The sequence below is a fragment of the Scylla paramamosain genome, chromosome 5, assembly GCF_035594125.1.
Source record: "Scylla paramamosain isolate STU-SP2022 chromosome 5, ASM3559412v1, whole genome shotgun sequence".
NCBI lineage: Eukaryota > Metazoa > Arthropoda > Malacostraca > Decapoda > Portunidae > Scylla > Scylla paramamosain.
The window spans coordinates 24392556-24410250 of NC_087155.1; the positions used below are offsets into that span (position 1 = coordinate 24392556).

General features: G+C 44.6%; 1 protein-coding gene across 2 annotated transcripts in view; it reads left to right on the forward strand.

The window, feature by feature from the left end:
• Positions 1-17695, forward strand: part of LOC135100689 (furin-like protease 2) — a 52480-nt gene that overhangs the window by 17963 nt on the left and 16822 nt on the right. For both annotated transcript variants that reach the window (XM_064003854.1, XM_064003855.1), the window contains exons 3-7: positions 11823-11982; positions 13372-13544; positions 14347-14477; positions 15040-15185; positions 15783-15947. In XM_064003854.1, the coding sequence (XP_063859924.1) occupies positions 11823-11982; positions 13372-13544; positions 14347-14477; positions 15040-15185; positions 15783-15947 (775 nt within the window). The remainder of the gene's footprint in view (positions 1-11822; positions 11983-13371; positions 13545-14346; positions 14478-15039; positions 15186-15782; positions 15948-17695) is intronic.

A 17695-nucleotide genomic window follows, 5' to 3' on the forward strand; every position in this document is an offset into this window, starting at 1 on the left:
TTGTGTTGTGTTACTTTGCCTTGCCCTTGACAGTACGCAGAACACACACACACACACACACACACACACACACACACACACACACACACACACACACACACACACACACACACACACACACACACACACACACACACACACACACACACACACACACAGCAACGACAACGAGGCCAGCGATTCCAGGTAACACCCATTGTCGCCCCTAAGAAAGATTAAAGGAGGTGAATCCGGTGCTGATTGGAAAGCCTTGGAGTGGTGTGAAGGGACCTGACTGAACTGAGAGAGAGAGAGAGAGAGAGAGAGAGAGAGAGAGAGAGAGAGAGAGAGAGAGAGAGAGAGAGAGAGAGAGAGAGAGACTGTATGAGCTTTGAGAATACTCCTTAAGTGCATCAGGTAATGAGAACTGAGGGTTTGTTTGGTAAATAAATGAACTGGTTTGCTGATGAGAGTGAGGTGATGAATGGAAGATGTGCAGCAGCGAAACACACACACACACACACACACACACACACACACACACACACACACACACACACACACACACACACACACACACACACACACACACACACACACACACACACACACTTGAGACAAACCCTTCCATCACCATCACAACTGCACAGTGCGTCATGAAACCAGACTGGTGTTGTTAAATTACTCGTTTTACGAAAAGACTAGAAAGAAAAATAATAGAAAATAAAGCATAACAACACATACTAGAGATAAACACACGAAGATTATACATAAAAAAAAAAAACATACAGGAAATAAAGTATTGCAACGCTAGTTTATTCGTACCAATGCTCCCAGAAAAAAAGTAAAAAGAAAAACTAATGCTTACTTTCCTGTGACGTGAGCAGAACAAACATGAGGGTGACTCGCGCCTCGCAATGCACTGGTGGGCGTGGTTGTGGGTTAAGGCAGCCCCTGATCTTCCATTGTCACCGTGATACTTTTTTTTTCTCTGTGTGTTTTCTTGAAGGTCACTTGGCGATCCGCGTCCTTCTGTCCTTCCGGCGCCTGCAGCCTCACTGGTCCGCGCCCTCCGCCCGTCACTGAGTTTTAAGGATGGAGGCGTGGGCGTGTGAGGCAGGAGTATAAGTAGATGGATAGATATTTGGATAGGTACTGGGTAGGTAGATGGATGGATGCATGGATGGATAGATAGATCGATAGATGGACGGATAGATGGATAGATAGCATTATAACTTAACCTAGCATAGATGGATAGATAGATAGATATATGGATGGATGGATAGATAGATAGATAAATAATAGTTATCGTTTTAGGTAGATAGATAAATAAATAAACAAATATATATTTATACAGTTATTGTTTTAGTTTTTGAAATATTCGTAATATATAGTAACTCACCGTATGGAGTCATTGTATTGTGATAGACTGATACAACATATGAATTCATACAAATATAGATAAGTAAATGCAGATTATTATTATTATTATTACTGTTGCTGTTCATTGATATCCATTTAGGGAACAGTTGACAAATACTGATCTTTCAATTATATTTGACACAGACTAATTATTACACACCAGTTATGTTCATTGCCATCAACAGTTATGCCCTTCGAGGTGCTGGCTTGTGCTGTCCATATATCAGTCATCACCTTCACCTCTTATTATCACTTGCTGATCAATGACTCGGCTACCAGTGCTGATCTTTGCATGAGAAACATACAGGCATTACTTCCAACGGTATATTATGGTGTACAAGATCAGAAACGTGTATTTGAGTAAGGAATATCGCTTTTTATGACTTCTAGACAGTATTAGGAAATGTGAGGTGAAGTAACAGAGCAAGAGTGAAGTTGTTATGACATTTCTACACCGTGCGAGAAAACGTGAGGAGAAATAATGGGGCGGAACAATGGGAAGTGATGGTGGTGATGGTGGGTGAGGCCTTGCGGTGCGGGGATGGGTGTGGTGGATGAGGTAGCGGTATAGCGGAGGGTGGAGGTGGCTTGGATGGCTGTGTTCAGTGCTCAGAGCGGGGCAGGGCGACAGTGTTTCTGGGGGTGAGGAGAGGCCGCGGATAATATGATAAAGTCATCTCCAAATGTATCAAATCCTTTCCTTTTTACTTTACAGCGCAGGTCACCGTGTCCCGCCCCGTGATTGTATGCAGTTGGCGCGCCGGAAAGCAAACTGTGGATGAAATACGAAATACACTCTCGCTCTTTTATGCCTTTGTCTCTCCTGCGTATTATTGCTCTTGTTTTACGTATACTGTACTAGAGGGCTTTGTTTTTATGTTAATATGTCTGTACGAACCTCGCTTGTAGTTCCCTTTCACTCCTCTCTCCTTCAGTTGTTCACTTCCGTGTATACCTTTCACCTCTCTCTCTCTCTCTCTCTCTCTCTCTCTCTCTCTCTCTCTCTCTCTCTCTCTCTCTCTCTCTCTCTCTCTCTCTCTCTCTCTCTCTTAGACCCCTTCCGCGCCCTTCCCGCCTCCCTTCCTCACACAGTAATCAAATTGGAGCCACTGCCAACAAGGAGGGATGTTAGGTTGTTAAGACTTGAGTGCCTCTTGCTCGCCACACCCGTCCCTCACTCTCCCTCACCCTCCCTTACTCTCCCTCACTCCCTCCCTCTCTCATGCTGTTCATCCCATTCATATTCACTGCTTTCTTCCCTCTCTTTCTCTCCATTATCTTCCCTCATCTTTTTAATGTGATGATTTAGTTTTCTTTCCTTCTTCACCACTTTGTCTAACTGCCGTCTCTCTCTCTCTCTCTCTCTCTCTCTCTCTCTCTCTCTCTCTCTCTCTCTCTCTCTCTCTCTCTCTCTCTCTCTCTCTCTCTCTCTCTCTCTCTGCCTTTCGTATTTATTTATATTTCCCTCGTTTCTCTTCCTAATGCTCAGTGTCCCATCTCTACTTCCTCCCTCCTTTATTCCCTCCCTTTTACTCTATCCATCCTTCCTTTCTCTCCTCTTACTATCTTTTTCTTGGAGTCATCGTCTTTCCATTTTCTTTCTTCCCTTCTCCTTTCCCTCTCCCTCTCTTCCTCACCTTCCTTGCAAACATTCCTTCTCTCTTTTTTCCTTTTTCCTATTTTGTCGTCCTCTTGCTACACATTCCAGTGACACTGCTCTCTTTCCTTCCTTCTCTTCCTCTCCTCTTCCTCTTCCCCTTCCTCTTCCTCGTGACACTCTCCCTCCTTCCTTCTCTTGCCATCCTTCCTTCCTCCTTCCCTCTCCTGCTTCAATAAAAACTCGCTCCCTACCTCCCTATCTTCCTTCTTTCCAAACAATTCACACACACACACACACACACACACACACACACACACACACACACACACACACACACACACACACACACACACACACACACACACACACACACACACACACACACACACACACACATGATAGAAAGTATATTTGCATACTTATATTTTTTTTTCTGTCACAGCAGCTCGGCACGGTTTGAAATACACGAGTTTACGATTCAGATGATAATAATAAGCATATATATCGCTTTTAATTATCTTCCTGCAGCGTGGCGTAATGTTCCTTTGGTTATTACTGTTACTACTGCGTCGATCTGATATAGGTTATTATTATCATTATTATTATTGTTGTTGTTGTTGCTGTTGTTGTTGTTGTTGTTGGTGGTGGTGGTGGTGGTGGTGGTGGTGGTGGTGGTGGTGGTGTTTTTGTTGTTCTTCTTTCTCTTCTTGTTCTTCTTCTTGTTCTTGTTCTTGTTCATCTTTTTCTTGTTCTTCTTCTTCGTGTCATCATCATCATCACCATCATCATCATCATCATCATGTCGTTGTTGTTGTTGTTGTTGTTTGTGGTGGTGGTGGTGGGTGTGGTGGTGATTCTGGCAACACATTTCTTTCTCCCTTATGTGGCAACAAGTTTTTTTCTTTCTTTTTTTTTCTTTTTTTTTCTTCTTCTTTTTCTTCTTTTCTTTTCTTACTAATTTAATCTTCAGGTTTGGCCGCCTCGTAGCAAGGCTCGTGTTGACATTTGCCAACATTCAAACCTGCTTATCCCAGCGGGCATGATACTTCTACTCCTCACTTTGACAAAACAATCCCCCCTTCTCTCTCCCTCTCTCTCTCTCTCTCTCTCTCTCTCTCTCTCTCTCTCTCTCTCTCTCTCTCTCTCTCTCTCTCTCTCTCTCTCTTGCTTCATCCCACAATGCGAATATTATTTCTTTATGATTATTATTATTTTTTTTCTTATCTACCTCGTTCGTTTTAATTTATGCCTTCTTTATAAATACCGTTTTCTGCATCCACGTCAACGTCCTGTAATTTTTCCTTATTTTCCTCCCAATCTTCTTTCCTTTGTGGCTTAAGCTGTCGTTGATAGATCAAAGAAAAGCCATAAAACTAACCGTCCCCCCCCTCACACACACACACACACACACACACACACACACACACACACACACACACACACACACACACACACACACACACACACACACACACACACACACACACACACACACACACACACACACAGGCACTCCCGTCATATCGCCGTTCACTTTCAGAGCATTTAATGAAACCTGTTCAGACTCCACTTGCCCCGAAAGAGATTATACCCGTATTATGCTGCCGGGGCGAGGCGTTTTCCACTTGTTTTCCACCTGTCTCTTGGTGCTGGTCAGCTGTGGAGGCTTGGTGGGGGAGGAGGGGTGGAGAGGAATGGGAGGGAGGGAAGGAAAATGGGTGGGGAGCGTATGTAGAAGGATTTGTCGTAAGTTCAATAGATCTTTTCCATTTTTTTTTTTCCTCTTTCTGTCATGGTTAATGCAGTTTTTGTATTACGGATCTTTGTACTTATGTGCGTGTGTGTGGATGGATGGGTGGATATAGAGTGCAAGGATTTATCGCAAGTTTGATATATTTTTTTTTTTTCATTATTATTTTATGGTGAATGCAATTTTATATTATGGATCTTTAGGCAGAGTGGATGGTGGGAGGCAAGTGACTGGATGACTGGGAGGGTGTTGGGGGGAGGGGAGAGGATGTGTTTGAAGTGCTGAGAGGAAGCCATCGATGTTGATTTTGCCATAAGAGACTGCACGTGGCGGCGAGGGAGGAAGAGAGGCAGGAAGAAAAGAAGGAAGGAGAGAGAGAGGGAGGAAGGAGGGCAGAGGTAAGAAAGACCTGTTGTTTGCACTGCCTTGGGTGGGCCTTAATGGCGTCTGCTCCTGACGTGATGGCTTCTCCGTATGACACAATGGCACCAGACCTCGCTTGCTGCCTAGCACTCGTCCCCTCCACCTGCCTCGCTTCCCTTTGGATCCACTTGGGCATGGCAAAGGAAGGGGCGAGGAAGAGGGAAAGAGAGTATCAAAGGCTGAAGACTGCGAGAGAGAGAGAGAGAGAGAGAGAGAGAGAGAGAGAGAGAGAGAGAGAGAGAGAGAGAGAGAGAGCACAGTGAAATCCTCCCATCAATTGTCACTTTCCTCTTTTCTCCCTCGCTTTCTTTTCTTGCCTTTGGGCCTCCTCCGGTCACTGCATATCCTCCTCCTCCTCCTCCTCCTCCTCCTCCTCCTCCTCCTCCTCCTCCTCCTCCTCCTCCTCCTCCGCCGCCGCCGCCGCCGCCGCCGACCTCGACGTCGTCCACTCCGCTGGGATATTGTTGCCGCTCTTGAGGTTCCTCAGTAATATCAGTTATTGCCTCTCGCTCCTCGTATCCCAGTATGTCTGTCGCGTGTTTGTGTGTGTGTGTGTGTGTGTGTGTGTGTGTGTGTGTGTGTGTGTGTGTGTGTGTGTGTGTGTGTGTCCTTCGTCATAGTTTTGTATTAGATTCACTCCCTCGTCGGCGGAGAAGCAGCAGCAGGAGGGGAAGGGAATTTGAAGAGGTGAAGTTGTCTATATACACACTCTTACGTACCAGTGTATTGGGATTTCATTTATTTTTATTGGATGTGTCCCCTCCTCTCCTCTCCTCTCCCGTTTTCCCCTCTCCTCTTCTCCTCTTGCTGCTGACCACGTGTGTGTGTGTGTGTGTGTGTGTGTGTGTGTGTGTGTGTATGTACTGAGCATTATATAACAGTATTTGCATCACCTCCTCAGTTACATCTTTGTTTTCTTCTCACGATCTCTCTTTCTTCCCTCCCTTTCCCCAGCCTCCCCCGACCCACATCTTCCTCTCCCTCGAATTCATCCTTATTCCTCCTCGTCCTTGGCGTTGTCGTCCTTCTCCTGAATAAAACTGTCCACTCCTGAGAGATGAAAATAAAACAACGAGTACTAGTGATAAGCATGCAGTTCCCTGATAACATATTGAGAGAGAGAGAGAGAGAGAGAGAGAGAGAGAGAGAGAGAGAGAGAGAGGGGGGGGAGGGGGGAGAAGGTGGGTTAATAATAATAATAATAATAATAATAAACGGTTTATTATTTAGGCAGTTGACAAACTGAAAATGTACATAGGGGATGGGGAAAAACTTAACATTAATCCTAACGGTAAGACTAATCTAGGAGGGAAATACTATCGATTGATGGCTCGCACCATGGTGGGAATCGCACTGAGTCTGTACCGGTCCGTGCGCGGCGCCTTCAGGGGCGTTATTTTGTTGTGGTGTCTGGTGGCACGGACAGGGCGAGGCGCGTCGGGCGGCAGCATGTCTCTGAGACGCGGATGATGCAGTAGTCCCTTCCCAAACTTCTCCAGAGCCTCTCGGTGCCTGGTGGATATTCTGGACAGACTCAGGGTGGTCAGGGCTTCTTCATAGGTGGTGTATGCAGGGCCAAGGATGACCCTGCACGCCCTTTTCTGCACACTCTCTAGCTGTAGCTGTTGAGTGTGTGTGAGGGAGGAGGACCACGCTGGGGAGGCGTACATGAGTTTGGGGAGGATGAAGGTGAGGTACACCCCCTTAACTCATCTGTCGGCGTCCCCAGCGACCTGAGTCTGCGCAGCATGTACAGCCTGTAGGTAGCTGATCTCACGGTGCTGGCGACATGCTGCTTCCAGGTCAGCTGGTCGTCCACCGTGACTCCGAGAAGCTTGGCACATTGGACCACCTGGAGGGGGTGAGGGCCCACTGTGAGCCGGGGAGGGGGCACTGGTACAGAGGAGGTACAGAAATGCATCACCACAGTTTTGCTGTGGTTGATGGTCATCCTGCTCTCCTCTGTCCACGTCCGCAGTCGCTCCAGAATTGCTTGCAGTGGCGAGTAGTCCGGGTTCTTGTTGGAAACTGGGACGCCCACGGTGCAGTCGTCCACATACTTCCAGCGATGGGGGGTGTCGGTGAGGGCGTCGTTGATGAGGAGGAGGAAGCATAGAGGACCCATCTTGGTCCCCTGGGGGACTCCACATGTCAGCTGTTGGAAATTAGAGACAGAGCCCTGATAGCGAACGGCCTGACGTCTCCCTGTGAGGAAGTCGGCTAGCCACGCTATCAGATTAGGAGGGAGACCCAGACTTACTGCCTTGCTGATGACAACAGTGTGATCAACTAGATCAAAGGCTTTTTTGAAGTCGACAAAAGCAACAGCTAGAGAGGTGTTTCGCTTGTCCAGGTGGCTGTGGATGAATTCAAGGAAGCTGGTCAGGTAATGTGAGGTGGAGGTGGCTTTAATATTTCCGAATTGTCTGATATCCACGGTGTTACAAATTTTGGTGTATGCCCAGTCATATACAAAATCTTCACAAATAAGGCTAGGGATGGGGGTGATAGAGACTGGCCTGAGGTCATTGAGTGACTGAGGACTGGAAGTTTTGGGGATGGGAGTGACATAAGATGTCTTCCAGTCCGCGGGGCAAGAGTGTTGGGAGAGTGAGGCGTTTATTATGGAGCATAGCGGTGTTGCTAGCTCTACAGCAAATTCCTTGTAAATTTTTATAGGAAGGTCAGTGGGTGTGGTGGATCTTGGTTTAAATTTAAGTATTCTCTTAAAAACATCCATCGCCTGGACAGTGTGTGGAGGGGAGGGAGCGGGCAGATAGGCAGGAAGCGGAGTGGTGTGGAGGGGAGGAAAGGTTTGACAGATAGGTTAGGTTAGGTCATCATCGTCTGCCTGTGAAGTCAAGATGGTTCATTAAGCATCAGCAGAGCGGCCAATACGTAAGATAGGCCCGTTTGCCGCCAACTCAATCGCTCAATCCTCCGGATCCTTTAATCCCTGGGCGCCGCGCGGGTCACGGGCAGCCTGTATACACTGGAGCTTGAAGGGCGAGAGCAAGAGGCGGCGGGAGTCAGTTAGGAGAAAGGAACAAGGACTAGCCATGAATAAATAATCAAGACAGTTCATTTAGTTGTGTTTGTTCTCGCGCAGTGGAGCTGAGGGCGGGACACAGACAGGTTCCAGATTCCAACAGAGGTCCAGCCAGGGGTATTATCCAGGTGTGCGGCCAATTACCTTCGTTACTCGTGGCTGAGTGAGGCTAATTAGCTCAGGTGTGTGCAGAAGGGCGTTTAAAGATAAAGATCATGAAAGGTTTGAGGAAGAGATGCGAAATGTAAGGAATGAAAGGAGTATTTGCTGCAGATAAGATGTATAAATGAGGGAAAATTTCTGAAAATATTGTAAAAAAAAAATGCAGGATATTTGATATGAGGCACGATTTGGGAATGGATGTGAAGTGTAGGGAGTAAAGGAATACTTGCTGCTGTTAAGACGTATGGAGGAGACAAAGATGTTAAAGAATATGAAAAAAAAATATTTAAATGGAATAAGTTAACGAAAGCTATTAGAGATTGTAAGGAAGATTATTTTCCTAAGGAGATCAGAATTATATGAAGTAAGAAAAAATTGCTCTAGAAAAGATGAATAAACGAAGCGGATGTTTCAGAAAAAGACGCGTTATTTGAATGCAGCGCGGAATTTATGGAGAAAGATTGACAAGAAATGAGGTAGAGATGCGATTTGTGAGGTGGATTAGAAATGTAAACAGTGAAAAAAAAAAAAAAATACCTTCAAGATAAGACGCACAGACGAGGCAGAGACGTCATTAGAACATAAAACTCACAATATTGAAGCGAAATGCGGAAAGATACACGAAGAGAGAAATGGACAGCGGGAGAAATAAAACGAACGATAAAGAGGATGAAAATGACAACTTACTCTTCTGAAATTATAACGAAAGTGAAATATTAAAGATAAATAAATAAAATGCAACCAATAAAGGGGGAGATAAGAAGAATAAGTCAGCAGGGGGAGGAGAAGGTAAGTACCAATAAAGAAGTAGTGAGGGAAGGTAAACTGGTGCACAGGGACGGGACTTCCTCGGGATATGAGAAGAGAAACGAGAATTGTTGAAACGCAACGTCCAAATGTTAACGTAATATGAGAGGAGGAGACGCAAATTGGCGTGGTGGATGCAGAGACAGGCACACTGGGAGGAGGAGGAGGAGGAGGACGAGGACATGGAGGACGAGGACGTGGACGAAGAGGAGCAGGAGGAGTTAGTATGGTCATGACTTGTATTGGACACACCATAAACTGTCTAGGGTTTAGCTTCCCCATCCACACACCATCCTCCCCATCACCTCCCCATCGGCTCATCACCGCGCCAGGGGGAACGAAAGACCTTGGATGGGCACGTGAAGAGGAGGGGAGGAAGAGGCCATGAGAGGGAAGGAGGACAAGGAGAAAGGGGAAGGAGATAGGGAAAAAGAAAGACCTTGAATTAATGGACAAGTGAAGAGAGAGAGGAGGAGACTGAGAGAGGTAAGGACAGGGAGAAAGGGAAGGAGGTAGGGAAGGAAAGGAGGGCGAGTGAAATGTGCTTAATGTCACCACGGGGATGCCAATTAAGGGAGATGGTGACGAGACTCGTGATGAATTGAGAGAGAGAGAGAGAGAGAGAGAGAGAGAGAGAGAGAGAGAGAGAGAGAGAGGAGAGAGAGAGAGAGAGAGAGAGAGGTACTTGGAAGTATATCGCTTTAAGTTCCCAAAAGTAGAACACTTAATGGTAAGAAATAACGCCATCTCTCTCTCTCTCTCTCTCTCTCTCTCTCTCTCTCTCCTCTCTCTCTCTCTCTCTCTCTCTCTCTCTCTCCTCTCCTCTCTCCTCCTCTCTCTCTCTCTCTCTGTTTCACAATACTGTTTTCACCAGGAAGAGAATGCAGGAAGAGAATGTTAAAAGATGTAAATTAAGAGAGAGAGAGAGAGAGAGAGAGAGAGAGAGAGAGAGAGAGAGAGAGAGACTGTTTGTGATGCCGAGGTGTACTAGTGAAGGAACCAGCTGGCGCCAATTGTGTTACAGGTAATTGGAAGAGAAGAAAAAAAAGAAGGTCCTCTGTATATCTTTCATTGTAGCGACACACACACACACACACACACACACACACACACACACACACACACCACACACACACACACACACACACACACACACACACACACACACACACACACGTCTCTGAACAGTCGCTCCTTTCCACACCGTCTCTGTTTTCTGTAGTACTTCGTATGTTAATGATTCACCTTTCGTTGCCTTCGTTTTATTGTTGTCTCTCTTTCCCCTTCTTGTCTTTTTTCCTCCTTATTCTTCAGTTTTTTTTTCTTTCTTTTCTTCTCTCTCTTTTCGTTGTTTTCCTCCTAATCATCTTCATCTTCATCATTATCTTCATATTCTTCTTCTTCTTCTTCTTCTTCTTCTTCTTCTTCTTCTTCTTCTTCTTCTTCTTCTTCTTCTTCTTCTTCTTCTTCTTCTTCTTCTTCTTCTTCTTCTTCTTCTTCTTCTTCTTCTTCTTCTTCTTCTTCTTCTTCTTCCTCCTCCTCCTCCTCCTCCTCCTCCTCCTCCTCCTCCTCCTCCTCCTCCTCCTCCTCCTCCTCCTCCTCCTCCTCCTCCTCCTCCTCCTCTTCCTCCTCCTGTCTGCCCTGTAGTTAATTAGAAGTAGTTACCAAACAACCTTGCAAGGACCTAAAAGTATGTTGTTGTTTGGCTTTCCTTTGTATTCCTCCTCCTTCTCCTCTTCTTCTTCTTCTTCTTCTTCTTCTTCTTCTTCTTCTTCTTCTTCTTCTTCTTCTTCTTCTTCTTCTTCTTCTTTCAATTGCCAGCTTTTTTTTTTTTTTTTTTCTCCTTCTTCATCTCCTCCTCCTCTTCCTCCTCCCAATCGCCGGCATGCCTGCCCGACCGCTTACTTCCCGCATGGAGTGTCGGAAAACAATATTATTCAACCATTTCATCAGGCCGGGCGTTGCAGGGGTCGCGGCGCAGTGCAAGACACAATCCAAAACTTGAAAGCGAGATGGGCACACACTGCGTTCTTATGTGATTCCAATATCCCATTTTCTTCCCTTCATGTTTTCCTTGTCCCGCGTTCTCCGTTTTCTTCATGCCTATAATCCTAGTGTTGTTGCCTCCTCCTGTTTCTTCTCTTTTCTTCTCTTTTCTCTCTCTCACAGGCCAAAGTATACGGGTTTGCAAGGGAGCTGTGTCGTCTTCGTGTAGTTTTGGAATCTTGTGCTGCTGTCTCGTGTGTGTTTCCCTCTCCAGTGCCTTTGTTTTCCCTAGTGTTGTATTTCAGCTGAGTCTTGTTGTCATGTCTAGTCTTCGCGTTCGCTTGCATGGCACCGATATTGTCACCGTCTCTCTCTCTCTCTCTCTCTCTCTCTCTCTCTCTCTCTCTCTCTCTCTCTCTCTCTCTCTCTCTCTCTCTCTCTCTCTCTCTTACATCGCATCCCGTGCCTCTGTCTTACATTCCAGCCATGCAGATGTTGAGTTTCCTTTCACATGTTTGTTTCCTCCCTGTTTTCCTCTTCACAGAACCACCGTGTCATTTCCCGCAGGCCTCCCTCCTTTCCTCTCTCCTCTTAGCACCACCTGACGTCATTCCTTCCTCACCGTCCCTATCCTCCTCCCGCAGGACCCCAGCGCCTCCACGGACATCAATGATAACGACAACGACCCTTTCCCTCGCGACAACGGCGACAACAGGCACGGAACGCGGTGTGCTGGGGAGGTCGCCGCCGTCGCCTTCAACGACTTCTGCGGCGTGGGTGTGGCTTACAACAGCAGCATTGGAGGTGAGGCGAAGGGAAGGGAAAGGAAGGGAAGGGAAGGGAAGGGAAGGGGGACAGGGAAGAGAACGTACGAAGAGGAATTAGGCAACAGAGAGAGAGAGAGAATGTTTCAAATCGACGCGACCTTGCTTGGTAAAGTAGATATCTGCCGACCAGTTAGCCAGTTAGTCGCCAGCAGGTATCTACACATACACTGACCCACGAATGCAGGACTGCACGGGGTCAGGGAGGTGAACAGTGCACAGTTAGCGCCGCTAGAAGTCCCGCGAGATCAGCAAGACGAGCGGCTGCCGGCTCTACAGAGATTCTCTCCGAGGAGGACTTGCTGCCACATCAGCTGCATTTTTTTCTTATCTGAATAGAATGAGTGCGTTACATTAACCCTCAGAGGAAAGATTCAGTAGCTGGATTTTTTTTTTTATTCTCTCTCTCTCTCTCTCTCTCTCTCTCTCTCTCTCTCTCTCTCTCTCTCTCTCTCTCTCTCTCTCTCTCTCTCTCTCTCTCTCTCTCTCTCTCTCTCTCTCTCTCTTTTCGTGTGTATGTAGAGCCAAATACCTGAGTTATGGAATCATCTTGCGCCGCGTGGAGGAAGAGCGTGGTGATTCGTTTTTGTTTTCAGCAGGAATCCCGTTTGCGCCGCGCTGAGTGGCCGGGCAGAGTTAATGAAGTCAGGTCATGTCCCAATGCCGAGGAGAATCTGTGTTATTTGGGCAGCCATGTACTCCCTATCCACTCATTTATCTGCCCTTTGCCATTATCATTATCATTTATTCGGCTTGCATTTCTGATCATTTATATTTCCATGTTACCTGTCCATTCATTTAGTATCAGTTGTAGTTTCTTTTATTTATTTTACTTGTTTATTCTTGGATGGCGGACAGGTTGTCGGGGCCGAGGGTGGCCGGTGGTCGGTTGGTCGGTGGTTGAGAGTGAAGCATCAGTGAAAGTAGCCAGTGTGTCAAGGTTGGGACGTGATGTGGGTTTGCACGGGCTGGTGAAAGGCTGTAACAAGTGCTTGATAACGGTGCTTAGGCTGCTGAGAGTTGTATGACCCGTTAACTTTACTCACATTTACATCCAGGACACGTCGCTCCCTGGTTACGAGGAATGGCACACACCTGGCGCACCTGGCACCTGGCGTCCACATGTTTGCCTCACCTGCTCTTGCTCTTTTTTTTTCTCCCGTCCAGTATTTTATCGCATTTTTTTTTCTTCTTTTCACAATCATTATTTTTTTTCTTTCTCATGATCTGACCACTTTCACTTGTTACTGGTTTGTAATTTTTCATTTACCATTGAGTGTCTTACCCAGCTGATCAATTCTATTTCAACTTTCTTTCCCATACTTTCCAAAAGGTACATATTGACAAGTGGTGGCGGGATTCTTTGCAGGCGTGCGCATGCTTGACGGCACCGTGAACGACGCCGTGGAGGCGCAGGCCATCTCCCTCAACCCGGAGCACATCGACATCTTTTCGGCATCTTGGGGCCCTGAGGATGACGGCAAGACGGTGGACGGCCCCGGACCTCTGGCCAAGCGGGCTTTCATCAATGGTGTCATTAGGGTGAGCGTGGCCTTCGTTATGTACAGTTAGTTCTTTCCAATAAACAGGTCCGCCATGACAGCCCTTCCTCGTGGGCTAAATAATGAGTGAATATTTCCTAGCTCGAAAACTACACGCTTGCGACGTAAAGACTATAGAAGACATATCACTTCGAAATATCTCAATTATCATAAAGCCGGTCAAAAAAAAAAACGAGGTAAGTTACGGGGCATAAGCTCCAATAATATCCATTTAATTAAGAAACAAGGATGTGAGGAGAGCAGAGTGGTCCGTGGAATGTATGACTGAAGTCATCAGAACCAGAGAAGCGTCTGTCGAGCTGTTGAGGAGAGATGCAGAAGACAACAGAGACGCAGATAAGACCAAGGAAATTGCATTAGTGTGGTCATATTGAGAGAGGAAATTAGAATGCTTTTCGAGTTTGCTTATTATTCTGAAGTGGAAGGGAGTGTATATTGGGTGTTCAAAGATGACAAGGGATGAGATTCAAATAAGGGATTAGGAAAGCAAAGGACTTAACATAGTTACTTATAATCACACATATTGGCAAGCTGTTGTCAGGTGACAGACTGATCATTGTAAAGCTGGAGCCAGCCTTTCAGTACAAAAACTGTCGCTGTTAGTGATTTATCAAACTAACTTGTCATGTGCAGGAAGCTTTTCAACTCAAAATCCATCCAACACAAGATAATTAACACATATACACAAACACACACCATGAAATGTATGTTGCCTTTTCATATGATAGTGATCTACAGATGTTAATATAGTGATGATTTGAATTCCCTTATTTTCATTTCAGGGCCGCCATGGCAAGGGTTCCATCTTTGTTTGGGCGTCAGGGAATGGTGGACGCCACACTGATAATTGCAACTGTGATGGGTACACCAACTCCATCTTCACTCTGTCCATCTCCTCTGCCTCTCAGAGAGGGTAAGTTTGGCAAGCAGTCTCACTTTGAGCCCTTCATGTGCAGGGAAGGACATGGTATGTTGTATATGTATTGCAGGCCAGCATTTACAGGGAGAAGTTCATGAAGTTATTCTCAGTAGACTAAACCAACTGTAGATTTAGTCTACTGAAAATAACTTCATGAACTCCCCACTTTTTTTTTTTTTTTTTTTTTTTAGGCGGGTGGGGGGATATGTAACTTTTTTGTCATCCAATTAGTTTACTTCATAGCTGTTGTGCAGTTGATTAAGATGAAAGTTGATAAATTAATGCAGCAGTAAATCTTTTCCAATATAAACACATTTAAACCAGACTCATGTTTATGCAATTGTCTTCATGACATCAGTGCCCAATATAAGATCTTCATTTATTCAGTTGTGCAGTTTCCCTTCATTATTTGTATGAGCTGCTTCTGACTCAAACACATCTGATACTTGAACACCTAAAGGACAGTGCTGTTCATTTCAGGTTGCAGAGCAAAAAAAGATTGAAATGCATCCATGATATCTTTGTGAATAATACATTATATTCTCACTTCTGCCAGGTATAAGCCATGGTACCTGGAGGAATGTTCATCCACCCTGGCCACCACCTACAGCTCTGGCACACCTGGGCTTGACAACAGTGTGGCCACAGTTGACATGGATGGCGCTCTCAGACCCGGGCACATGTGTACCGTTGAACACACAGGTGACAAAAAAGTTTTTGTAATTGTTTGTGGCATGTTGGTGTGTCTCAAAAGGAGCTCTGGTGGCATTTCCTTCTCTCTGATACTCTTTGGGAATCAACTAAGAAGGATGCAGGGTTGGGATTAGTATAATTTTCTGCCATGTGAACCCATGGTGATGACAGTACACTGCAGTGTTTGACTGACTTTGTCATCCAACAGCATTTCCCAAAGAATATTAGAAGTCACCTCTGACTACTTGATGTAATGTACACATACTGTCTACTTATATGTCATGGGAGGAACTGATGTGTATGCCAGAATCACTGAACAGAAAGTAGTTTTGGGGTGACAGAAACAACTTCCAAAAGCAAATGACCATCTAAGCCCCCAGATGCTAGATGAATTACAATAGGAAGGTTTATCAACTTTATAGTCAAGAACATAAAAGAAAAAGGGTCTTGTTTAGTGAGTGACTAACTTTACACTCTTGTGCTTAAGAATTAAGGCAAAAATTGTTTGTGCCCATTCAAGATAAAACTGTGTACTGAAATAGCTAAATATAAGGTAATTATTGTTACATTGTCTTTTCATGTGAATAACTGATCATTCAATGACAGGTACAAGTGCCTCAGCCCCACTGGCAGCCGGCCTGTGTGCCCTTGCCCTAGAAGCCAACCCTGACCTAACTTGGCGAGACATGCAGCATCTCGTGGTCATGACTTCCCGCCCTGACCCACTCAAGAATGAGGATGGTTGGTTCATCAATGGTGTTGGCCGGAAAGGTGAGTGTCCTCCACTTAGTGACTTAGCTTGTAGGTAACATGGTTAGTCTTCTGCAGCAGCTTGTAACTAATGCATGGAAAGATATTGCTGCCTTTACCTGCTTGCAGCATGCATTAATATGATATCAGACAAATAATTGATTTGATCTGACGGTAATTTATTACTCCTCTATGTGAATCGTTGACCTTTATAAAGAATGAATTTGCCATTTTACCTCTTAAAAAGAGAGAGAGAGAGAGAGAGAGAGAGAGAGTGCGGTTTTCTCTTGTGAGACACCTTTACGTATGAATTTTATGAATTGAGGGATTGCAAGGCTTGCCTTGGGTATAACCATTTCCTTATGTTTGGGAAAATAAGAACTAATGGGTCACAGGAAAACCCTTAATAATTGTTGCCATTTTATACATTCCATGATTAAGCTGTTTTAACTTAATCAATTGATCAATCACCATACATGCATTTTCTTTTAGTTTCAACAACAAATAAACTATCTTTGTAAACATTATTGCTTTCAACAGCATCACTAATAATAAAAATTCTGGATTTCTTGAAAGTTAGCAGTTGATCTTCTCAGAACAGCCTGTTATAAAGATTAGGGGAATGGTGCTGTTATCATCTTTGTTGCATCCTTAGTGTTACACAATCCTAAGCTCTGCTGGATATAACATCACTCACATAAGCATGTATATTAAATCTTTATGCTAGGGTTCTTAGATAACTGAAGGTTGACTGAAATATGTTTATATGTGTTTAAATTTGTTAATGTTTTGTTTATTTTAATTTTAAGCAGCATGCTTGAAGAGAAAAATGGATGTATACTTTTTTTTTCACTAAAGCCCGTTTTGTTCTATTGCTTAACTATGCAACTGCTTGGACAGAGGTGGATCCAGTTGTCCCCTTGGGCAGGGAAGGCCAGTTAGGGTGATGTAGAATGGCAAGCAAAGTAATCTGTTACAGGTACAATTTAAAATCATAGTTATTTCATCTCTGAGCATAATTATAGGTTGCTTAAAGCTTTAGACTCATAATCCATCAGAGCTGAATCCAGCTGCCCATCTTAGGCTGGAATTTTGGGAAAAGTGGCATTTATGTGAGCCAAAGCTGCACACTGGTGACACTGGGAGCACCTAGAAGTAGGAACAATGCTGAAAGGATTAAAGCAGTTAAGGAGTAACATTCAAAGCATGCTGGCAGCCAGTGGTGTTATGACACCTCAGGATTGACCCAACTAGTGACCAAAAGATTTTAAGAAGTGGACTGCTAAAGATTATAATATGTAGCCTAAATACTAGACAACTGATAATATAATGTACAACATTAACAGAATAACAGTAAAACTCCATTTTTTCAATAATATAGTGATTAAAACAAATAGAAATCTAAAAAAATTAAAGTTATAAGTTGTCGAAATAATCACACCAAGAACTTAAATGTCAAGACACAACTGATAACAGTGAAGAAAGCAAAACAAAGGCATGGTGTTGCATGAGAGCATAAATAAATATCATTGTTATGTACTGTAGTGAACATAGATGACAATAGCAATGCCTCTCTTATGTTAAAACAGTTAATTTAGAAAACAGGTATGAAGAAACTTTCCAGGATGTCAGTTCAGATAATGTATTATGGTAACTGATGAGTGTGTGATAATCTAAGAAGTAAAATTACACATGGTCAGTACCAACTGCCCTCCTTCCCTTAAGGCAGTATACAGTTTCATCATTTAGGGAGTAGCCAAGAAACACCT